This window comes from Lissotriton helveticus, chromosome 2_1 (genome assembly GCF_964261635.1).
Source record: "Lissotriton helveticus chromosome 2_1, aLisHel1.1, whole genome shotgun sequence".
In the NCBI taxonomy this organism is placed as follows: domain Eukaryota; kingdom Metazoa; phylum Chordata; class Amphibia; order Caudata; family Salamandridae; genus Lissotriton; species Lissotriton helveticus.
Window position 1 is genome coordinate 2,123,177,667 of NC_136059.1, and position 25,373 is coordinate 2,123,203,039.

The 25,373-nt window shown below is 45.2% G+C and overlaps 1 protein-coding gene across 5 annotated transcripts in view; it reads right to left on the reverse strand.

Moving 5' to 3' along the window:
- Nucleotides 1–231: 231 nt before the first annotated feature.
- Nucleotides 232–25,373, reverse strand: part of ASB5 (ankyrin repeat and SOCS box containing 5) — a 589,281-nt gene continuing 564,139 nt past the window's right edge. For 4 of the 5 annotated variants that reach the window (XM_078677084.1, XM_078677085.1, XM_078677086.1 and 1 more), the window contains exon 7: nt 232–5,304. In XM_078677084.1, the coding sequence (XP_078533210.1) occupies nt 5,159–5,304 (146 nt within the window). In that variant the 3' untranslated portion in view covers nt 232–5,158. The remainder of the gene's footprint in view (nt 5,305–25,373) is intronic. The other variant, XR_013607216.1, reaches the window with a different exon arrangement.

The window sequence follows — 25,373 nt, forward strand, 5'->3', positions numbered from 1 at the left end:
GACAGCAGATGTCCCCCCAAAGGAAACTCTTTTTATCTGTCATTTACCCCTCCAGTGTGCACGTGTAATTCTGTCAGTAAAGGTGGCTGTTAAGCTGTTTCATCTTCAATAACTAATGCGGGACAATTCCTGGTAAGGTTATCTCCGTTCTTTTTCCATACTGTTTCACGAATAACTCATCTATGGTGAGTTAAATATAGAGAATACAAAAGACAACCAGATGACTGAGAGTATTGAGCCACAGATAATTTTATTGAGCAACTGGTCAGATTTACATTGTGAGTTATTTAACATTCGACTAGAGTGCTATACATCTCCTACATTGCATTATATATCAAGTTTACAAAAGTTTACAAAAACTACAATTGCTATAATATACAGTGTAAGAAATTAAATGCATTCACAAAAATGATTATAGTTTAAACTGTTTAAGGGTTCTTTAGGGAAACAATATGTATACTCTCCATGACAAAAAGAAAATTTATTAAGCATTTCTTGCTGAATATGAAGTGAATAACTGCACCTGTGTTCATTTCCCCACTGTAATATGGTTTGCACACCTCCAAGTCAAGTATTGTTCTTATTACAGGGTTCCCCATTTCTAATCATTCCTTTACACCAAGCAGACCTTAACAAAACTTTAAGCCCTCTAATTGGAAACAGCCATTACAACTCGATCATAACCAGACATGATCGATACCACACATCCTTGACAATGAAAATGCCTTTACCACGCATGTCCATTACCACAAATCATTTACCATGAATATGCTTTTTCCACATGAATAGCATCTGTTACCACGCATGCCAAAACAACGCGTGGCTTAACAATGCAGTCAATACCATGACTGTGTTGTTACCTCGAGTTCCATTACAATGCACGTCATTACTATGACTTGATTTAGGGAAGCGCTGGACTTTGGAATAGTTTAAATTACTATTCCAACTCCAGTTGATGTATCAGTAGTGAAGGTGTTGGACTTAAAATCCAACACCGCATTCCCTAAAGCAAGTTATTGAAATGATTTGCATTGTAATAGAACTAGTTACAGTTGTGGTACTGACTGCGTTGTAAAGGCACTCCTTTGTAATGCCTGCATTGTAATAGATTTTCCCTTTCCACACATACCTTTACTACCAAATCAGGCATGCGTGGTAAAGGCATAGCATGTACGTCATAAAGGATGCATGGTTATGACCATAAAGTGGTGGAAGCACCAGGAACCACTCCTGCCCCCACCGTCATCCAGAGGTGGGTGCCCCGCCCTTGACATCCACCCAGGGGCAAAGGTTTTTAGGTTACAGGGCTGGGCGGGAGGCTGCGGCAGGGGTCAGTTTTAGGGCTTAGGGCCAGGAAAGGGGTGGTTTTAGTGTTAAGGGCTAGCGGAAGGGTTTTAGGATTCAGGGCCAGGCACTTAGCTCTCCATGATGCACACCAGCCCCGCTGGGCCTCCAATTTAGCAGGCTCCAGGCTGTTTCGCCGGTGACATACCACAAACAAACGTTCTCCAGGAGACTGAGAAGAACGCTGCTAAGACTCACCCTCTGCCTTCAAGGGTCAGAGGCACGTTCTGTTTGGAATAGGAGCCCCAGGACAGTATTGGAGGACCTGGCAAGACAAGGGACGGGAGGAGGGTGGGAGAGATGGAGCAGACCAGAGACGACAACAGGAGAATTTGGAGGCATGGTGACTCGATGACCAATGAAAAGTGAAGAAATGAGTGGCGTTGAAGCACAGTAATGGTTAGTAACAGCATTATGGTTGTGTGTTCAGTTGTGAGTTATTGTGTGTGCTTGTGTCAATGTTTACTATGCATATGTGTTTACCATGCATGCCTTTACAACAACATTTTCATAGAAAAGGCATGAGTGATAAACCTTAATGCGTGGTAAAAATGTTCATTGTAAATGCATGCATGGTATGACGCATGCATTGTACTGATGGCAAACTAAAGCATGCGTGGTAATTGCCCACATTGTTTGGTCATACAACTGTCAGACAAGAGGCAGAGAGAGTGCCTCAAGAGGACGGAGCTGTTTTTTACCCTAACATTCAGGTGAGATGTGAGAGGTTACTCATGCTTTCAAAGAGCTTACTAATAGCCCACAAGAGGATGGTTGTGAACTGCCCAGCAACAGAATGCTCCTGTTGCAGGCCTCTAATTATACATTTAGCCAGCAAAAGGAGCACACTAATTGGCTGACCGACTCCCAACATTCTATTCTAAGTGCTAATATAGCATATCAATTAATAATAACAGACACCATAAATACAATATCAGCAATGTAAGAAAACTGTGAGGATACTGCAGAGGCTACACTTAAAGATTAACGGTCTAGGATCTTAAGACTTGTGAAATGTAGTTAGAGCTCGCGGGCGTGTTGCCGTGAATTTCTTCTGCAATAATCCTGAGTGTTTCCTTTCATTTTAGCCATGCAAAAGCAGTTGGGAAATCATCTCGCTCCTCTCATTCAAACTGGCTGCCGGTCTCAAGATCCTGGACCGTTTTAAAATCATTATCAAGAGCTTCCACACACCCATCAAATTTAAGCCTCGATTAATACTATGAATTGAAGAACAGATAATGGACATCTATCTGCAGCACAATTGAGAGCCCAAAAAAACCCACGTCCGAGTCCTGAAGAGAATCCCGGAATTGTTGGGGATTCGAAACACGTTGGCCGTTGAGTGTGGGGAAGGTAGAACAGGGTGTGCCAGGAGGGGGCTAAATAGAAATTATTTCCTCCCTTTTTCTAGGTTGTCAACACCCTTAAGTAGGATATGCATCCCCACCTGCCCACAGGCAGGACAGTAAAAATGTGTCTTTGAATGAGAAATTGTCCGCCTTGTGTTTTCAGTGCAAATGCAGGACTGGTTTAATTTCAGGCTGGCACACATCATTTATCGATGTTTGTATTGTGATAATTGGTTTGCTGTATATATTTTTGTCACAAATAACGTTTTCTTATTATGTATATGTTGTATATATTGTCTCACAAAAGAAATGGTTCTAAATCACGCATACAAATGTGTTGCAATTATGTGATTTACTAATGTGGTGTTTCCTTTTAAAAGACATGTTCAATTGATTTATGAATGTCTTTTGGAAGTCTCAAAATTTAGCAGAATAAATGCTCAAAAACCTCAGAATTAGTGGTGTCAGGTTTATCGCGAATATTTAAATAAACCTCCCTTGACACCTTTCTGTGGTTTCCTTAGTGACGCAGCGATGACCAATGGAATCGCCTCTCCCCCTCCGCTCCCTCTCCTATGCTGTAACGGGCAATGCATGGGAGCGACAAGAGGTAAGCCAGCTGTGACCCAAAACGTAAATGAGATACGGTGTTAAACAGCAGAAGCAGCGTTTCACAGATAACTTTGTTGAAATCCATTTAATTCTTTCCTTGTAGTTACCCATGCTTGACCCGCCAGAAATGGAGATTTGACAGTAAAGGGAAGTTTGCATTTTTTGCTAGTTTCGCTGTATGGTTTATTTCGTGGAATGGGCAGATGTGGTTCTGTCCTCCCTGACTTAGTGGTAGTAACAGAGGCACGCTTTGACATGGGATTTGGAGCATAAACGAACCGTCTCCCTGGACCCCGCCCCAAAACAACCAGTGCTAGAGGATACCCTGAAATAAAAACAACTGGAGTTGGAGGAGACTTGCCCCCCCGCAAACTGTATAGTGTAATAATGTGCGAGGGGCGTGTGCTTGTGTTGGGTTAGGGTAGGGGAGGTAGGGGTGGTGCCATGCTTGTGATCGCTGCTCACATGTATTATTACCATTAATATTGTTTAATTCCCCTGCTATGTTGTGTCATATTTGTATAGGGCTGTGATGCTTGATAGAGGGGGACGTGTACCCATGGTAATAAAAAAAGCTAAGCGGCTGCATCTGAAGTGGTGGTGCACCGCCTTAGTCGGATGTGCTAATGAATAGAGGCGGACGTGTGCTCTGGCACTTTCTAGGTCAGGGCGTTGTTTTGCTGAGCGCAGCCTCTAGCTTCCTAAATAGCATGTAAAATACAAGCAGCCGCCATGCTGAAACAAAGCACGGCGCCCCTGTAAATAAAACATCTGTGCCCATGAAGTGGGCGCCAAGGTAATTAAAAAAAAAACATAAAAGTAGGCGTTGTGCTACATTTAAAGCATGGCACTCGTATACCTTTCATGGGCATCTAAATAAAGATGAGAGAGGCGCGGTGCCGGTGCACATAGTATAACATTAGCACTCATTTTAAAGAAATAGTTCCCAAAGGAACACCAAAACAACTACAGCCTAATGAAACTGTAGTTGACCGGTGCTCCTGGAATAAGAAACGGAAGTCAAGTATCGGGAGCCCCACCAATAAGGGGGCAAGAAATACAAGCAAAGGGGGGGTGAACCAAATGAAGCAGAAGGCAGGATTACACTCTGTGTAGAGAGATTACAGAAGGTCTTGCAGACAGCGCATACGCGCTGATGCTTGACCTAAAATATGAGTGCTCTGGAGGGAGGGTCAGGAGTATAAGTGACATGGGGGGGATTCAAGGAAAAATGGACACAAGGAAAGTGTCTCATAAACTGGTGCTGCAAGGGGACGAGGGCACATGGTGAGGGGTATGGAAGAAAAGAGTTGCCCTCAACAAAATGGCTGCCAATGGAGGTTGAGATGTTGATATATCTACTGAGTCCCTGTCTCCAGCAGCCTTTTGCTCCTGGCAGCAAGCAGGCTTTGAGCTTTCTAGAGCGTTCTTCACCTCCACAGGATGCTCTAAGTGGAATAATTCTCAAAGTAGGTGAGAAAGGAAAAATACCTCTCTCCTGCCTACTCTCCTTTTATGAACAGGTCCTTTTTTTTTAGATTTTCCAGAGGCTGTTGTAAGATCATGGCACTTTTAGAAAAGTCGCAATTCACAGATTTTTCACAAATTGTGAAATTCCAAAATCCTAAAAGGGCTGACAAGTTGGTGGCTGCTCATGACATCCTAAAAGTCTGCTGAATGCAGGGGAATGATTAAAAATGGGCAGGCGATACTTCAACAACAAAATGAACACAATTTTATTTCAATCCAGAAAATGCAACTGGCGTTATTGATTTATTGTGTAACAGTGACATTTCGATCAATAATACAGAAAATATACAGAAAAACACATATTACTGGTGTTCATGTTTTTAAAAGTTTGTAATACTTTCTCGATACTGGAGGAAATCTGTCAGTATCTTTGGAAGCTGAAGTTGAGGAACAAGATGTAATCTGGATCTTCCTATGCAATTCCGAACACATAATCTGCACAGTTGGCAAAGAGTGCAAGGGGTCGCTGGAAGAAAATACAACATACGTGTTAAAATATACCCGAAAGACAGCCGTATTCTGTCATTCTCAATGTGGCAGGCACATATCAGAAAAGAAGCATTCATAAAGTGAAGGTAGCATGGCAAAGTAAATATATGGCTCTCTGAGAAACACTGAGAAAAAAAGATAACAGCTACTTACAGAGCAAGCTAGTGTGTAATAACATAAGCGTCTTTCAAACTTTACAGCGTTTACATCCAAAGCTGCCATCACTACAACAGACTGAGCTGGGGATTCCCATAGAAAATGTCGGAACCATTTTTAAGTGTCTGATATTTGTGTCTGTAGACTTTCCAATACCTAGATCAGAATGAATTCTTCCAGATCCCTTCTGCTTGAACAAGGAGCTCCACTCGCCAAGTGGTCGGTTTGCATATTGCGCCTAAAGCACATTAGTACCTCGTTCTCTAATGTTTGCATCAGTGTGTGGATGAACAGAGCTTCCAGGCCGATGGTTATCAATGAATACCACCGCTTGGTTGAGTACAAGTCTCCAGCTCGGCCAGTACTAGTTTCAGTGTCAGTGTTTGTATGATTTATATCCTTCCACTAATGACGTGAGGGAAATATTTTTTTCTTTTCACTCTATAAGAGCGCTTCATTGTCCTTGCTCGCTTGTTTTCAATGCTCGCTCCACACCGCTCAAACTATTGCTTCCCTCAACACACTGGTATTATCACCTCTCACTAAATGTTGTTGTTATGAATAAACTTTCCTTTTCATTGTTTTGTGAACACCTGCAGCTGTACACAGCTACTGGGCAGTTTGTTTGTATCCATATATGCAGGGGCGTAGCTTCAGGAGGCGGGGGTATTTGGGGTGTTACATTCCCCTAATAAATGTATTATTTAATAGTTGGGTACAGGAGTTTCCAGTCAGGTATGGTAAAGTGTCTGTCGGATTTCACAATGGATTTTTAAATACTAAGGCAAAAACTCACACACTCTCATCCCATGGTTATTTTACAACATTTTTAAGTATCCATTAACAATCCGCACTCCATCCCTTTCCACTATCCCTTAAGCCCTGTCATGCGCTGCATCTCATATAGGGATTAACATGATATGCCAGCGTGATATGCAGGAAATATGAAGCTCACCTCCCCACAGTCGTACTGATCAAGCTACGCCCCTGCATATGTGTGGCATTCATGAATACTTTGTTAATTTACCATTTGAAAAGAGCCATCAGTCATCATTAAGTGTACATTAGCGTATAAAGAACAACAACAAAATCCCAAGATGGCCACTGGTGCATCAGCAGACATGCAAGCACAGATTTGCCAACCTTTAAATATCCTGGGGCATTTTTTCACCTCTTAATGGACATCGACTACTTACAGCTGCAAAAGACAAGCTGGAAATCCACTATTTGCAGTGGTTTCCGCTTGCTTTGCTTGCTACCTTGTGTTTTCAGCTCCTCACTGGGTGATCGTGTGAGGAGAGACAAAATCGTCTGACACATGGTGGCAATTGGTGAGCTGGCAGGTCTGCACATGTGTGGCCATCTTGCAATGCTTTTTCTACATTAGAAAAAAATATATCCTCCAGGGGCATGGCCAAGATGGCGGCGGAGTAGGACGTGTTTCCCTGTCCCTCCGGTGCCGACTTTAATTAGCGTTGAGTATCTGCCCGCCGGGTGCCCATCCGCACTGGACAATTAGCGTGGATGCTCTTGCAGACTCTCCCGCTCCAGTGGTGGGTATATTTTTGCGATTGGTGACATCCTGTGCTGACTTGAGCCGTCCAGCCCTGCTGCGGCCCGGTGAATCTGTTGACGGAGCGCCGACAGCCGGGACACTAGCGCTGCGGCCGAATTGCCTGAGCTGTGGAGGGTTGACAGTTCCCCCAGCAGAACAGAGGGGTGAGCGAACTGAAAACCCGTCCCGTGGAGTAGCCAGGAAGGCGGAGATCGAGGGTCTGCCTTCTGACCGCCATCTTGTGAGACCCGCGTGGGAGCGTAGCCCAGGTCTACCGGAGCAGAGAGCGAACGTGGCCTGACAGCGGGTGCCGCCGTACCCCCCCTCCCGGCAAGGTTGCTGAGTGCAGTTCTCCCTGGCGACCAGCTGCTTATCTCTGTCCGCAGTTGTGTGGGTCTGCCGGGTCCGAGGCCTGCGAGGGCGGAGAGGCGGTGCGGTGGAGAGGAGACGACCTACGCATAGAGCATCGCGGTGAGAGGAAGCGGCAGCCCTGGCGTTGCAGGACTCGGTCTGTATACCGACAGACGGCGTGCTCTTGTCCTGCTGGGGAGCCTGCACTGAGCCTGTCTGGACGCCTTCTACATGCCTAGTGTGATCCCCGAGGCCTGCAGCATTGAACAGAGGGGCCTGGTGGTGAGCCTGATGTGCTTCCTAGTGATGGCGGCATACTGAAGGACTGGCGGTATATGCGAGACCAGTCGGGGTGGGGGCCGCTGGCAGTGAGATTGTGCGGTGTTGGCGGGTGTGGGTGTCCTCCCCCCCTCTAGGCGGACATTAGCTATGCTCCGGTGAACTTTGCTTGGGTTGCTGTAGGTTCCGGGATAGCACTGCGAGTGGGGCTGGGGCTGTTTTCGGCCCACGGGTCGGTAGGAGGAGGCCCCCAACGCAAGCCCAGATTTGCGATCCCTGCCCTGATTGCTTCTGGTGGGGGTCGCTCCGGTGCACTGGCCTGGATAAGGCCTAGTGGCTTAGCGGCTTGATGCCCTACCCACCCCCACCCGGAGATATAGAGTGTGGAGTGGCGGTGTGCTAGCGGGGTCGGAGGGCTGGCACTGGCGCTTTCCTGGACTGGAGCTGAGGTCTTGAAGGGCGGCGGCCTGTGTCTCCCCCGTGCAACGGTGACTGAGAGTGGGGCCCGTACTGGGAGAGCCCCTCGCGGTGGTGTGCTTGGTGAACTGCAGCAATAGTGGTCTGCCCCCTCCAGGGATCGCTCTTTGGCCCTTGCTGGGGGGCCCAGGGCCTAGGAGGCTCGCTCTGTCTGTTCAGGGGGCCCGTTCTTGACTTGTGGGTGAGAGGAGGGAGGGGCTCGGACCTGTACTGAGCCTTGTGCCACCTGGGGGTTGAGAGGGAGTGCTGCCCTGGTCTTTAATCTGGCTCGGAGCTTGATCCCCGGGGCTCTGTAAGTGTTGCCCCCCCCGAGTGGAGATTTTTGGGGTCAAGCACGTGGCAGGGCCTTAAAAGGGAGAGACTTGGGGGTGGGGGGAGGGCGGGGCGCCTCCCATGTGCTGGCTATTAGACTCACGGCATACATGAGGCCCGGGTTCACCTATACCTCGCTCATCACGTGGACCAGCTACTACTGAACTCTGGTGTCTTATTGCTTTGCCCTAGCCCTGGGCCTGGACCATGTCAGCGGTGGGCATTGCTAGAGCTCCTCGGTGCACTAATACCGCTTCTACCTGAGCCTCGCACCTTGGAGAATAGACCTGCGACTTAGCCGTCATGTCTTCTTCCAGGAACAGGAAGGACAAACCTCTCAAGGATCTCCTACAGAAACCAACGGGTCAGTCCACTTCTCATGCAGACGCCAAAGCGCCGCCATCGGAGGATAACGATGCACCGGCGACCAAAGCCTTCATGCTTGAGCTGTTCTCAGCTATAAAAGAAGATATTTTCGAGCTTCGCTCTCAGCTCTCCTCCGATCTACGGGAGGTTCGGCGTGATGTAGATGCCATTGGCGAGCGGGTGGCAACCTTGGAGGAGCACGACCTGTTGGGTTGGGAAGACGATCTTCATCAGCTCCAGCAAGATGTCACCCGCCTCACGAGCAAAACCTAGACCTCCAAGCCCACGCTGAGGACTTAGAAAACCGGTCTCGGCGTAACAACATTAGAATCCGAGCGGTGCCGTGGAAGGGTGAAAGAGATGACCTGCGTGAATATGTCTGCAAGCTTTTCCGACAAATCCTGGAGGAAGGAGAGGGAGTGGAAATACAGATGGATTGGGTCCATCGTGTCGGCCTACCAAGAGGCGATAAGGCTCCCCCACCGGACATTCTGGTTTGTGTGCATGACTTCCAGCTTAAGGAGCGTATCCTTCCCAAGGCCTGTGACCTCCATCTTATGCAATTCCGAGGGCATCACCCGGCGCTCTTTCAGGACCTAGCGGCCTCCACCCTAGCCAAGCGCAGAGAATTCAAGCCTATTACCACTCACCTTTGTGAAAGGGGCATTCCCTACTCATGGGGTCACCCATTCCGACTTATCTTTAAACTTCAGAGCAAGCTCCATCAGATCCGCTCTCTGTCCGTCGCATATGATGTCCTGGGATTGGAGCGGCCCTCCTCTCCATCCTGGCCCGCGGGATCCCCTCCGAGGCGGCGCAGACAGTCCACTGACTGGCAGCGGGTCGGGGGATTTCCCGGCTGTTGAGACCGGATTTGTCCACTAGCCTGATGGAAAGAGAAGCGGCTGTTACATCAGTGGCACAGGTGACTGACAATAATGACGTCCCCTGAGCTCTGTTCGATTGGCATCAGTGGGCTGTTTCTCGGCGTCGGAGGCGGGGAATGTTCTGTTGAGAAGTGGTACCATCCCACTATCCTTGTATGGTGGAGTTGCCCTGTATCAGGTGCGCTATGTTTCCTGGAATGGTGCCTTGTTCCCCTTCTCGTTTGATTCTCTTGACAAACTGTTGTCCATGGACAAAACTTGTGGCTTTCGCTCTTTGTTCTGTTCTTCTACACTATGATTTAAGGGAGAGGGTTTTGTTGGGGTTTTCGGGTTATTTTGGGGGCTCCGCATCAGTCTTCAGCCAGACATGGCAGATATATGGCCTGTGGACACAGCCTTCTTTCCCATTTCATGCCTCTGTCTCTGGGCGTCTAGTTGGCTCCTAATCCCTCTGCTGGCACTATGGGTAGGGATTTAAAGATTGTGAGTCTGAATGTTAGGGGATTGAATAGCCTAGTCAAGCACACAGCCATCCTCTCCCTCTTGGAGAATGTGGGCGGCGACATGTGTCTGCTGCAGGAGACCCATCTTCCTTCTTAAGAAACTAGGTGGATGCGAGACAGGCGCTTCCCATTGCAATTATGGTCCGCAGGTCCAGCTAAGAAGCATGGGGTGGCAATCGTTTTTAGTGCGCGAGCGCATTATAGAGTGCTTTCCCAAGTAGCTGATATTAAGGGCAGATTCCTGGTGGTCCGTGTCCAGTGGGGGACACGCAGCTTACACTAGGGTCATTATATGCCCTGAACGAACAACAAGAACCTTTCCTGCGGGTGGCCCTTTCCGAGGTTCTGACGTCTCCAGACGCATCGATCCTGGTGGGTGGTGATCTGAATGTGGTGATGGATCCTGGGATGGACAGGTCTGAACAGCGATCGCATCAGGCGGTGCGCTGTCACAGGAGGGTAGGCAATGGCTGGTTGATGGTGGACTGCATGATGTGTGGCGTGTCCAACACCCTGCTGAATGCGACTACACTTACTACTCTGCAGCGCACAAAACCTATGCCCGTCTCGATCACTTTTTAGCCACAACCTCTCTTCTGCCCTACTTATCCACGGGCCAGATTACCCCACGCTCTCTCTTAGAGCATGCGTTTATCTCAGTTCAGCTTACCTTCTGTGGAGGACGCCCACCGCCCTCCGGCTGGCGTCTTCGCGACTCCCTGCTCCATTCGGAATCGGTCGTGACCCGAATACGGGAGGCGTTCACGAATTATCTTGCAGAAAATGACCAGGAGGGTACACCTTTGGCAGCGGTGTGAGAAGCCTTGAAATTAGTGGTGAAGGAAGAGTTCATTGCACTGGCGGCATCATTTGCGTGGCTCCGCGAAGCTAAGCGTGCGGAAATGGAGGGGGAAGTGGGAGCTTTGGAGGCTGTACAGAAGTGGACGGGGGCCCCGCGAGTTTGGAGGGAGTTGGAAACGAAGCAACGCATGTTAAAGCACTTGGATTTATATAGAGCGGAACATGTCCACTTGTGCTTGAGGGATAAATTCTACCTTAGTGGGGACAAGGGGCGTAGGATGTTGGCCCATAGACTGCGGGCACGGGCGCAGCTTTCAGCTGTCCAATCTATTAGGGATTCGCTGGCGGTTGAGCACTCTATGGATGCCCTTATTGTGGATCACTTCTGTCACTTCTATCAGTGCCTCTATAGTGGGGAGGCATCAGGCCCGGGAGGGAAGATGGAGTACCTTGACTCCTATAACATTCAGCCGCTGGTTCAGTCGTCGGTTGAAACTTTGGACGCTGCAATATGTATAGAGGAGGTCATATCAGCGATAGCGCGAATAAAGCTTGCCAAATCTCTGGGGCCAGATGGCTTCTCGGTGCAGTTTTTTAAAACCTACTGTGTGGAGCTGGCTCCTCTTTTAACGTGCCTTTTCAACTCCTTCCTAGACACCGGGGAGGTCCCCCCTCCATGTCTGAGGCAGCGATTACGGTCATCCTTAAGCCGGGGAAAGATCCAAAAGACTGTGGCTCCTATCGGCCGATTTCCCTTCTAAACATTGATGCAAAACTTTTCGCGAGCGTCGGAACTTCTTGAATTTGGGAAAGTGGCGGGATTTAAAGTGAACTTCTCGAAATCGCAAATTCTGAATATCTCAATCCCTGAAGATGAGGTCCGGGATCTCCTAAAGGACTTTGCCTTTCAGTGGGTGCACTCCGATATAACGTACCTGGGTATTCGGCTGACTACCTCCATTGCAAAAACGGTCTCCCTCAATTACTGGCTATTGGTAGACCAAACTACCAAAGCGCTCTCCGATTGGTCCCGCCTCAACTTGGCCTGGTATGGGAGGTTTGCGGCAGAGAAGATGACAGTGCTTCCCCTCATCCTCTACCTGTTTCAGAGTCTCCCGCCAGGTGTCCTCAGAAAGCTACAATGGCTCCTTAATAAATTCTTGTGGAGCAACAAGAGGCCAAGGCTCTCGCTGACGCTTATCACTGCGCCAAAAGCTGTGGGAGGGCTGGGCTTCCCCCTATTGAGTGCTTATTATCAAGCGACCTGTCTTCGCTATGTCACTGAGTGGAATAGGCCTTTGTCCAGCAAGCACTGGAACTTTATGGACCAGACAGTGGCTGGCTGCAATATTTGGCGGGAACTTTGGCTTCCGCGCAAGTCCACAGGCCTCTACCCGTCGCCTGTAACCTCGCCGACTGTCAAGGTGTGGGATCAGCTAGCATTGCCCAGTGGCTGGACCACGTTTCCCTCCCCTATGACCCCTATCTTAGATAATCATGAGTTCCCACCGGGATGTGCGTCTCCCGTCTTCCATCGCTGGAGAGAGGAAGGTTGTTAGAGAGTGGGTTCCCTATTTGACCTAGATGGCTTGATCTCCTTCCCCCAATTACGCAAGGAATATTTTAACTTACCGGAATCGAACGCTTTCCAGTGCTCGCAGCTCTCACACTGGGTGACGCGGCCCGGCAATTTCACCCTGATGTCCCGCCCCTTAACCACTTTCGAAAAGTGGCTGTTCTGCAAAAAGGATGGCCGTAAGCTCATATCTGAACTGTACGCGATGATTCTTAAACGCCCTCAAAGCAGCGTACGAAGGCGCTTGTTCGCTGGGAGGCTGAACTGGGGCGTCCTTTGACGCCCAGAGAATGGGAACATATTTTCTATCGTGCTCATCACACGCCTCTAATACCGCGGGGGCGGAATCGGTCTATATGATAGTCGCTTATTGGTATTATACGCCAGCTCGCATCAAATCCTGGGACAGAACTAAGTTAGGCCTCTGCTGGCGGGGGTGTGGCCTTCCTGGCACTCTGGTACACCTGTTGTGGCGCTGCCCAAAATTGGAGCGATATTGGGCTGAAGTTCTTGATGACATTGATGGAGCATTCCAAGATACGCTGCCCCGGTCCCCTGAACACACACTGCTAGGACTCCCCCATCCCAAATCCTTCCCGCTGCGCTCGCTGAGAGGTAGACAGATTGCACTGGCTTTGCTTGCGGCGAGACAGGTTCCTCTAGCGCAATCGGGCTCCCTGACTGCACCTGATGCGCGCGATTGGATCCGGAAACTTTGGCATATCCTCGCAATGGAGCGCCTTTCACTTAGCATGGATGGGAAGGGAGCAGAATACGCGATGCTCTGGGGCCCATTTTCTGCAGCTCCGTTCCAAGGAAATGAGAGAGGTCACTTGCCCAAAGTACCTGCAAATTCTACATCTTATTCCGCTGGAACTGGTTGGGGCCACACCCGTAGCTTGAGTGATTGTGGGAGGTGACTGGCGGCCATAGGTGGGTAGAATAGAAATATAGACACTGATGCGGAGGGGGCGGGAAGGTGGAGGGCTTTGGGAGGCGGAGGGTGGGGGTGTTTGTCTGTTTCCTTGATCTTTTTCTCATAACAGTGGTATATTAGCAGTTGCCTACCATGAACGCTACGGACTGAAGCTTCTCTACGTGGGGTCGCCCTCCGGGTTGTAGACCTGTATGCTGTGTCCTGGCCATACCTCTTTGCTCTGCCGGCCGGTGGATGCAGGCAGTTGGGCTGTGTTATCGATTCTATACCACATAATAAAAATGATTGATTCTAAAAATGGTCATCCATGCGTACAAATGCATAGGGCATGTGGGCTGTAGCTTGGAATGGCTGGTGGTACGCCAGCTGACATGTGCATGAGTGCACACACAAAGGCAGCCATCTTGAATGCTTTTTTCCCTTCAAGAAAAACCAATTCAAGATGGCCACCAGTGCATGTACAGACAGACATTTTGGAAGGATTTCCATCATCAGCTAAGACAGAAAGCATTGCAAGATCATGCTGTGCGTGTGCATGGGTGCAGAAGCACTGGCAGCCATTTTGAAACATATTTTGCTCAATGCCAAATCAAACAAGCATCAGCAAAGGTTCATTACAAGCACAAATCACTGTCTTTGCCAATGCTTGTTTTTTTCAATTGTACTGGTCTTCTCAAATATTGCTGGGAGATTCGAGGTAATAAAAAGGTCCTGAAGATTTCCCAGACATATTCATGTTACGTGCAATGAAGATCAGGTCTCAAACCTCTCAGAGAAATTTGAGGTGGATTCAAGTGAGGAAAAGACAGAGATAGGGAAGAGAAAAAGAGAGGGAGGGGTGGACAAAGACTGTAAGCTACTGAGCATAAATGCTTATTATTGCATGATGCAAGGTTCAGACTTGCTTCAGAAGAGTAATAAGTACATGAAAAATAAAAGATACTGCTCTAGTGTCTAAAACCAACACATACACATTCTATTTTACATGATAGTATCTCTGCTTCTTGAGGCCTGAATGTTTTGTAGAAACAGAAAAACCTGTGCTATTTCAAAGATCTATGTAACCTAACTGATTCCTCTACTACATAAAGCCTAATTCAGTGAGGCTCTATCTCCCGAAGAATACCTCTGCAGGTGAATGAACAGGTAACATAGGGACTGAGCTTCCAATGAGGATTCATCCTTGCTCTCAGGGTCATCCAAAACAACTCAGGAGGTTGATCTGCAGTAGTGTCATTTTTTTATAGGAGCAATGCAACTAGAGCCAAACATCAAACCCCAGTTTGTCATATCTGTGTGGTGTGAGCCTCAGTTTGTGCTAGCTGAGCTATCTAAGTCTTGCCATGTAAATTCTTTCTCACCTGTGGGCTAGCTCTGCTGTCTAACGCAACCACCTGTAAGATCTGCATAACCTGAGAGATAGCTCTGATTTTGAAAGCCAGTTAGTGTTAGTTGATGGACAGTTAATCCATGTGTTATGTAGCTCTTGATAGATAGCTCTTCTGTTTAAAGCCAGTCTGGTCTGCTCACTGGAGTTATAGCCCTATTTGGTCTGTGTATCCCGTGGTATATCCATCGTACCCCATGGTATTACCCTGTTTATCAGAGAGCCAGGTCTGTGCAGCTTACAAGACAGCTGTGCTAACTAATCTAAGAGCCTGTGAGATAGCTCTGCTCTCTGAATTTTGACCCTGTTCATATAAGCCAAGGGATATCCCTTTCCTAAATTTACATAACTATTGAATTCTGAGTTTTCTTTGAGGCCGCTCTGCTGACTATTGCCAAAGCCTCTAAATTCTGCCATGTGAGGAGTAGCTGTGTTACCTACAGCAAACACTTGTAAAAATATTTTAACCTAATGATAACATGTTTGCTATGTGATGACTATCTCTGCTATAAGAAACCTAAACCGAGCTTTCTTTTATTTCTCCTGACTAATAGCACTGCTGTGTAAAGTCACAGCCCATTGGTCTATATACGCCGGGGTATAGATATGCTGCCTAAGGACTACGGCTCTCAGACCTTTGTTACCTTGGAGACACCTCTTCTAACTGAAGCACACATAACTGAAAAATGTTTAAAGGGTGAGACTTTGGGCTTTCCTCTTTGTGCCTTATTCTCATTTTATGCTACAAAGCTAAAATAAGTTAATTTAGCTACATAAAAATCTCTGTCTGGATAGTGAGATTTCTTTGATTTGTAGATAGAAAAAGGCTTGCGAGAGCTACTCTTTCAATCAAACATGAGCGCGTATCACCACATTTCTTACAGCCAACTCTGCATAACTCTTAGCTGCAACACAACTGAAAGAGTCTGATTTTTGAGGTTCACATGAGGCCAAATTCAAATCGGAAACTTTAGTCAAGAACAATCCTGGAAGATCTCAGGATTACTGCAGATGAAAACGGTGTTATAGCACTTGGCCTTTAAAATGCATTAACACTATGAAAAGCGGAGTCTGCCTGGTTTGAAAATGGCCGTGCTCTAAAACGGCACCTTCGCTGTTTTTATCATCCGTTAATTATCCAGGTCGCAGTATGCCAGCGGACCTCACAGACTCCATACACTATTTGCTAACTCAAATCTGCACTGGAGTGAACTAATATATGAAGATTTGCAGATGATGAAGGAGATCTGGGTGCTTTCACTTTACGGCAGGACCACGGCCGGCCGATTAGGCTTGAATCGTCCAAGGGACAGTTGTGTCCTCGGAGATTCACCCAGCCCGCTGCCATTGCAAGCCCAGGATTATAATAGCCTCGTATATGTGTCCCGTTTTAAGAGGGAAATACCTCCATAAAGCAGGACTTTTGCATTTATTGACTCTGGATACTAACCTAAATAAGGTAACAGGGTGGACTAGGCCGGATAAAGAGTCCTGAAGAAGACCGGCGTGACCCACAAATGTGGGCACAGGGTAATTCGGTCGAAACATGTTGACTTTAGCAGTCCTGTGGGGGCTGATGTGAGTCCTTAATTCTCATAGATATACCCACCCCTTTCTATTTTTAATCCTGTCCATGGGACTCCAGAATAAAATAATAAGTACCCATGAGGCAGTTTTAACATCACTTCCGCTTCACTTGTCCTTATCACGTTTTTTCAGTCAGGGTTGGTAACACTTTGTACTCACCTTCTGTATATGAACGTTTTGTTTGTCTGTATTGTTTTATGTTACCCCCATACCTATGCTCCATCCTGTGCGTGGCTACGCCAGGGTGTATTGTAAGCAGACCTGATGATGAAGCATGTCACACACAATTATGTGTATTTGAGTGAGGGCAACTTTTACAAACACTGTGTGTGTCCCTGCATGCTTTGTCTAGATCCTTGTTCCTCTCTACCCCTCTTAGTGTGTTTAGGTTATTTTTGGAGGGTTGGGGTAGTTGAGTAGAATACTCTCTCCCCCTTATTTTGTGTGTGATGCTTTTACTTTTAGAGCTGCATTACCGTGCGGCTTTCCAAAAGAGTGTAAATGGTGGCTGTCCACTCAGCTGAGGGCCAGAATAGATACAAGAAGGCAAGACTCTCGATTGGTGGAGAAGTACTTTGCCGGAAGGGTGCAGGGACCAGTTGGGTCCGACCACAATGATGTTGGTGGTGTTAGGGGTGTTGTGATTACAACCATTAGAATTTCTGTAGTGAGACTGATGGAGATGGGGGCAGTGCCGTTGGAGCAAATGCCATTCTTAATCGCTAAGTTCAGCAGACTTGGTGCAGCTCTCTATCCGCATGCGCTGGAATGCTGCTGCCATGCCTGCAGTTGCTTGCGCTCACATTAGTAGGCTGATGGACGACCAGCGTGACCTCTGGACACTGCTCCATCTGGAAAGCATGATGGGCATCACCTGTGCACAGACCCTTTACTAAAGAAGGCAGTCCACACCAAATGGTTGGAGCTGGCCTTTGGTGTCGCTCTCCCCACTTAGCGACTGAAATTGAATCTACTGCATGATGCCTTCAAGTTAACACCAGAATGAGTAGGGTTGGGGTGAGGGCCGCTGGTCTTTTTATGCATAGTGTTTCTTGTACTTACTGTTACTCTATCCAACAAACTTCTGGACTGCCCGCAGCATTTTCTTATGAGTGGCTACCACTGTGATCCTGCAATGAGAGGTGTACCTTGCATTCTCAGTCTTGAATGAATACCACTCTTGCCATTTGTTAACAGCAATACTTGTTACCCATAGCTGGAAATTGTTAGAGAGAATATTCCACTGTCATTTGGTTTGACAGTGTGGATGGGGAGAACACTGTCTGATCTCTAATAGTGACACAACCCACATTTGAGTTGGAGATGTGGATACATTAATGTGAACATGTGCCATGGACATCTACCCTTTTCATGACTGAATGCAACATGCAATATGACTAACGCATGCGTTGTCTCTGCGACTACGGACCTGGAATGTGAGGGTTCTGGATTCGTCACACAAAGTTAGAGAAATCACAGCATACTGTATTGAACAGATACAAAATACATATTGCTTTTTTCAGGCGATACACCTGACCCATCACATGACATGGGTACACCTGGTAGGATGAGTTACCACTATTTGTGTGCATCATACAGTACATTTGCCGGGGGTTGGGTATTTGGATGAGAGGGGCAGAGTAATGCAGAATCCTGATAGCAGATACCTCGTAGTTCAAGGTGCATTGGAGAGCCTGTTCATCATTATAATGAACATATGTGGACCAAACACCAACTGGCCACAGTTCTTTTCAGCCCTGTATCTGATTTGTCAAAACAATGACCCTCGTATGGTGATCTGGTGGGGGAAGGGAAGATTTAACTACAGTAGGGTTATATATATATATATATAGGAGCATATGTTCCTTCCTTTCAAACAGATAGTTGGTCAGCAAGGATGAATCCTTATTCAAACATTTTGCTGACAGAGACTGTTATTCCATTTAATGTCCGTTCACCACTTAATTAATCCATTTCACTCTTGATTTGATTTTAAGTTTTTATTGAGAAGAAAAAAGACAGCCGACACGTGTTTCGCCCTATGTGGCGAATGACGCTAGGGCTTTCTCAAGGCTCTAACAGAGTAAAAATACTATCAGTACTGTATAAAACAGTAAAGAGTGACCCCAAAGAGTGAAGAGAAATGAGGTAAATCAAGTGTGCTAATGAAAAAAGAAAAAAAAATCTAAAAATTAGATCTAGTTTTATTAAGATATTTAAAAATTCTAAAGAAGTTTTTAAAAGAGAGCAGAAAAAAGATCCTGCTTACAAAAAATAATCACAATGGTTGTGAGACTGGTGAGAGTGAACCCTTTGCCCAAAGACGAGGTATCAGAAATAGACTATCCTGAAAACCAGTTGATTACAGTAATCACACGTATGTAGTACTTTTAAACGTTTGTGAGATTTTTAAGTTATAGTAAGAATATTGTGAGTTATTTAGAAAAGGTGCATTGGTCCATGGGGAATAGGTGCTTCTATTAGTTAGACAGAATCAAGCAGGAGCAGAGCATGCCATAAGAGGACAGATTTTCAAGCCAAGGTAGTCATTTGTAATACCTAAACAATTTCATCAATCTTGTGGTCAGGTCGCGGCAACAGACATTTCAATACAAAAGTTTGAACATTCCATCTGCCTGCCCCTACCAGCCAAGATTCTGGAGAAAGCCATGAATCAAGAAATGATGAGATATGTAGACCATAATAAGCTATTAGATCCTTCACAACATGGATTTCGACCTTTCCACTCAACAGAGTCTGCCTTGATCTTGGCAACGGAAAACATACGAAGGACAATGGATGAGGGTGGCAGAATGGCCCTGATCTTATTAGACCTAACAGCGGCGTTCGACACCGTTAACCATTTGGTCCTGCTAAACAGATTAAGAACCTTAGGCTTTGCCGGCACTGCTCTGACCCTTCTAACATCTTTTTTGGATTCTCGAATCCAACAAGTGCACTGGGAAGGCTTTCAATCTGATGAATTTTCCCTCCCAGGAGAGGTCCCCCAGGGCTCGGCATTATCGCCCACACTGTTTAACTTATATTTCACTCCTTTAGCCGCCCTAATTCAATCTCACGGCCTACAATTAGTGTCGTACGCCGACGACACACAAATTGTAGTGTCAGTATCCCAGTCAATCGAAGCTACTGCAGAGCGTTTCAAGAAATGCCTCCTTGGTATAAACAACTGGATGAGTTGTAATTTTCTAAAATTAAACACGGACAAGACCGAGATAATTGAGTTTGGCCAGAAACCTTCCGTGTGGAGCGACCTCTGGTGGCCTCCTGAGGCGGGCTCCTGCCCTAGTCCTGCAGACAAGGTTAGGAATCTTGGCTTCATGTTAGATAAAGACCTCTCCTGTAAGGCGCAAATCAACCAGGTGACTTCCACCTGCTTTTATACCATCAAGGTTCTTAGAAAAGTCCTACCATACATCCCGTCAACATTAAAAAAGACGATGATGTGTGCCCTGGTAATGTCCCGAGTGGATTATTGCAATTCACTCTACTTGGGCACAGGAGAAAAACAGCTGACCAAACTGCAGGCAATTCAAAATGCCGCAGCCAGGGTCCTGCTGAATCTACCACACCGTCACGCAACTTCCAAAGCCATCCGTGAACTTCACTGGCTTCCAATTAGGCGCACAATACAGTTCAAAGCCCTTTGCCTGGTCCACAAGTCCTTGTATGGTAAGGGACCTGACGATCTTACCAAACTCCTTCCGCGGTACTCACCATCACGCACCTTGAGATCAGCCAGCCATGACTTAGTATGTCAGCCAAGAATAAGGAGAGCTCGATGGGGTGGTAAATCCTTCTCTTACCAAGCCTCCAGATCATGGAACTCTCTGCCCCCCATACTGCGCTCACAAAAATCTAAAATGTGCTTTAGAAAGGCATTGAAAACTTGGCTTTTCTCTCTGCATTAAAACTTGCTCTCACCGCTCTTTCTGTACTATAGCGCCAAGACGCCGCGGCATTCGAGCGCTTTATAAATATTTCAGTCAGTCAGTCATTGTTTTAGTAAGATTACAATGAACTGGACCTGTTGCTTTTGTTGGGTCCTTCAGGTCTAGATTACCTGATATAGACTGCCTGAACGATGGAATGTAACAATATTTAAACTCATACAAACAAGAAATACTGACAAAACTGTTCTGGAAACATTACAATTGAAACTAACACTAAAATGTCCACTTACCATAACCAGCGAGAACGAAGAAACAACAGACTAGAAGAAACATTTGACCCCACGGGTGCTGCCATTCCGAAAACATCAAGCACAACAAACCTACTATCAGCGAAAAGTACATTTCACGCTCTGTAAAAAGCTGCTAAAAAAGAAACATCAAAATGGTGGGAGGGAGCGTCCCTTAAAAAATATCTGGAACATAACCTCATTTCAAGAGGACTACGGATTTTAATCTTTCCCCCGATAGAGACGTACAGCGTCCAATAATATGTTACAACAGCTAATAGATATAGCTCAAGAGGAATCGAGAAAAACAAATTGAAAGTTGATACTCTCTCTAAACAAAATGAAGAAGCAAACTGGGGTGAAATCACAACAAAAAATTATGACATTCTGAATAAAATTCTTGATGAATATGAAGAGGACATAATCCAAAGGAAAAACCGTAAATTCCAACGTGACTTAACCAATTACCAACAGGGCAGAGTTTACACTTCTGCAAAACAATATATAATAACATAACTACTGTAACATCATCAATCAACACAAACGTTCCGAATGAAACTCCTACCTCTTCGGAAGTAGAATCTGTAGAAGAGCAAGCAACAACTAGCAATATTCGTCCGAAGGTAAATTTTCAGGAGGAAGTTCAACGGCAATGCCCAAGACAATCACACCAGACCATCAAATTCTGCGTCACCAAAACCAAATGGAGCAGGAGTACAAACGAGAGCAAGAAAGAAGGAACTAAATACTCTGATATCATAACTAATAACCTGGTGATTAACCTGTCCTCCACCACTTTAACTGACACACATAATAAAATTCTTAACAAAAGTCTATCTTTCTGTCCGACTGGACAATGGGATCTTGTTCAAACTAAGGTTGACCTTTTTAAATTTACCAGGAAATTGAAGCTAAACTCTCTTTCTTTTCTGACAATCCAACACAACCAGCCTTAGCAGATGGCGGTCAACAAACGAGTGAACTAACTGCACAGGATTTGGAAAACATCAATCTTCTGATACAACTGTCAACGGATGTGGCACTGGACAATCTGGAATCATTGACTACTACTGCAGAAGAATTGGGAATAGATCATTTTCACTCAAAACCCAATCCTCTTAAAAAGAAATCCAAGTTTACCCCTGCACTACCATCTGGCAACTCCATTTATATGTTCTTTAGAAACGTAAATAAAGATCTGGACAAGGAATTCCAAAAATATCAGTCCAAACAGAAACACATACTGAAAAATATTTTGTCTAAGGAGAGAAAGGCTCTGATGGAATTAAGACAAGATTCCAACTTAATAATAAAAGAAGCTGACAAAGGTGGGAATGTTGTCGTACTCAATACATTGGACTATCTAACAGAAGCCCACCGACAACTAGAAGATGCCACATGTGATCAGAGACTGGACCACAATCCTACAAAAGACATTCAGGACAAACTTCTTCTACTCTTAAATGAATGGTATGAAAAAGATCTCTTAACCATAGAAGAAAAACAACTCCTATACATTATTAACCGATCATTCCAACTCTTTACCTCCTACCCAAAGTGCACAAACCAGGAAGGATACCTAAAGGAAGACCTGTCATTGCAGGAATCGACTCGATTTGCTCTAATGCGGGGGCTTTCATTGATGCCGAGCTACAACCACTAATGAGGGACCTTCCGTCCTCCATAAGGGACACTAAAGACATACTGCAGAAACAGGAAAATATAGTCTGGCAAGATGATTATATATTAACTGCAATTGACATTACTAGTCTCTATACCTCAATTAAACACTCTGATGGAATAGCAGCAACGAGAAAATCCCTACAGACCAGATATGTCCACTCGACTGCACAAAATTAAATTATTCTGGATATGCTTGAATTTTGCCTACTAAACAACTATTTTCTTTTTAATGGCAACTTCTTATAACTTCAAGGTACCGCCATGGGGGCAAAATGTGTGCCCCCATATGCTTGCCTCCTGATGGGAGAGGTGGAACGATACTGGCTATGGGGTGAAGGACCAGAGGATGTCACAAGCATTATAATCATGTGGGGCAGGTATATCAACGACATTCTGTTAGTGTGGCAAGGATCGGAAAAACGTCTCAAATCCTTCATTAATTCTCTGACCCCTAAACAATGGGGAATTGACATAACATACACCATTTCAAAAACTGAAATTGAATATTTGGATCTGTCAATTTACATTGAGAACAACAAACTGAACACCAAAATCCATAGAAAGCCTTCTTCTGGCAATTCCATTCTACATGCAACAAGCAGTCATCCTTGCCACACTATAACACATATTCCAGCAGGCGAATATTGTCGCGCCTGCATGAACTGCAGTTCAAATGAAGAATATAAGAACAACTCTGACAAAATAAGACAATGACTTAAATAACATGTCCTTAATACAGCTCATAAACAACATGCTGACACTGAAAGACATTTGTTATTAACATAACAATCATGTTAGAGATCGTAAAGCAGTGATTCACTTCAATACCCAATACAACAATGGACAGCACCACATCCTGAAAACTCTTAATAAAACACTGGTATCTTCTGAAAAACAATCCAACTGTATTTACCGCGCTTCGTGAAAACCACAACTTAGTTTCTCTAGAAGTAAAAATTTGAGAGACATTCTTTGTCCATCCTTTCTGGAAACTAAACAAAAGCCAACAACCTTTCTGCAACAACCCAAAGGCTTCTTTACTTGCTTAAACTGCTCGATATGCAAATTGGGTAAATCGAAAATGAAAGAAGTGACAGTCAACTGCCATGCTCTCAAAATAAATGATTTCATCAATTGTGAAAGCACCAACGTGATTTACCTTGGCCTAAAAAAACTGAAATATCAGAAACAAGGTGGGAACCTAGAACTACACCTCCGCAAAGAGGAAAGCGCTTTGATCATAGGCTTGGAATCTGTCGAAAAGGGACTTAACAAAGAACATGAGTGGCATCATTGGCTTTAAAATTAACTGTAAGGTTGACACATTTGATGAGATATCATCTGTTAAACATGACATCTTTAGGTAAAAGACCGTATGAATCAGATTTAACTGTATACGCGTTGAATGGCTCTGAAACGGTAAATTGTATTATTGTATCAAGGACTTATAGGACGTTGCCTATCCAATATATTCACCTGAGAACACGATGGTACTAGCATTGGAACCTGACTATCCTACTAGTAGGAACAGCACACTGAATACATCCAAATATTTCAAATTTAAAAACATTAGAAATGATCAATTTCACAAACATATCTCTAAAGATAACAGATTTGAGATCTGAGGCATATCAGATACCTCCTGTTCAAACTAGGAATATAAGTCTCTGGTATAGGAGCCTTAAAAAATCCACTATTTGGTTTCCCTATTCATTTTGTGACATTTACCTTTGACTCCTGGATCTGACGTTGCGTTTCTGCTAACTGAATGTATGCATCATTATCAACATCTAAATTTGTCTCTATTTTCCTGCTGTCCTCACTTCCCTCCCCTTCCTCATCATCTTTCCTCCCTTCTTTTGATTTGTACTATCTTGTTAGAAATTGTTAGTCCTCTGTTACCCATTATCCATTCTGAACATTGAAAATAGCACCTCATTTGCGCTTTTATTTTTTTCTGTATAATTGGTGATACTATTACCATTTAAGTCGATAACTGATAGTATATAGTTAATAGGACCTTTTCAAATATGGCCGCCATTCTAGTCCGGACGCCGCTTTCGTCCCTTTTTCGATTTCTACCATTTCTACTGTGAGGTACATCCTATCCAAAACGGGTAGCTGGCTGAATAAAACCTCCTTAAAAATAGAGGTGTAATTACTTTTCTACAAAATTTCTTTTAAATAAAATTGAATACACTGTAACAAATATAACTTCTGTTAATCTTCGTCGTATGCTTTGCTATCTCGGAAGTGTATGGGGTTCACTTCCGGGTTAAACTATCCAAAAGGACTACTTAATATGGCGGTGGGTCCCGCTATACTTACATTGCAGGATTCTTGCTAATACGGATTAAACCGAGGACTACTGAGGACCGTTTCTTAAAAAAGTAAGTCTAAATCAATCTGCTGTCCACGCTATGATCGCCGTTAGACTCAATGTATTGCTGACTTTTTCTCTCTAGCCTGCTCGCGATACTAGAAATAATTCTATACTGATGTGTGGGGATTGCAAATCTTATAAAAGGGAATCTCTGTTGCTCGATCTGTACTTGATAGGTACCGATATGTTAACTTATGGCAGGTTCCACAACAACTTCAAGATATGTAAAATACAGAGTGAATGGCGGTATTCATCCTCTTATGCTTTCAACCTTTAAATATTTAACACTCAAGCATACTTGCGCTTATAGTCTGTCCCAGTTTTTGGTATTTGATCTATTCACTTGAACTTAGTTATACACCATGCAAAATCTTTTAATAACAATGAGTTAGACTATATGTTGTATTTCCTGAAGCAGTTCTTGCTGTGAGCATATGTCAAAAAAAGTCACAAAAACATCGACTAAAGTTCATGTTATGGTTACACTACATCAGCCAATGAAAAAGAAGTCAGTTTGCTGTTTGACCTGCATACTTTCCTGGATATGTATATAAGAGTGCTAGCTGAGAACATCCTGCTTATTTTCTGAATTTTTTCTAGATATT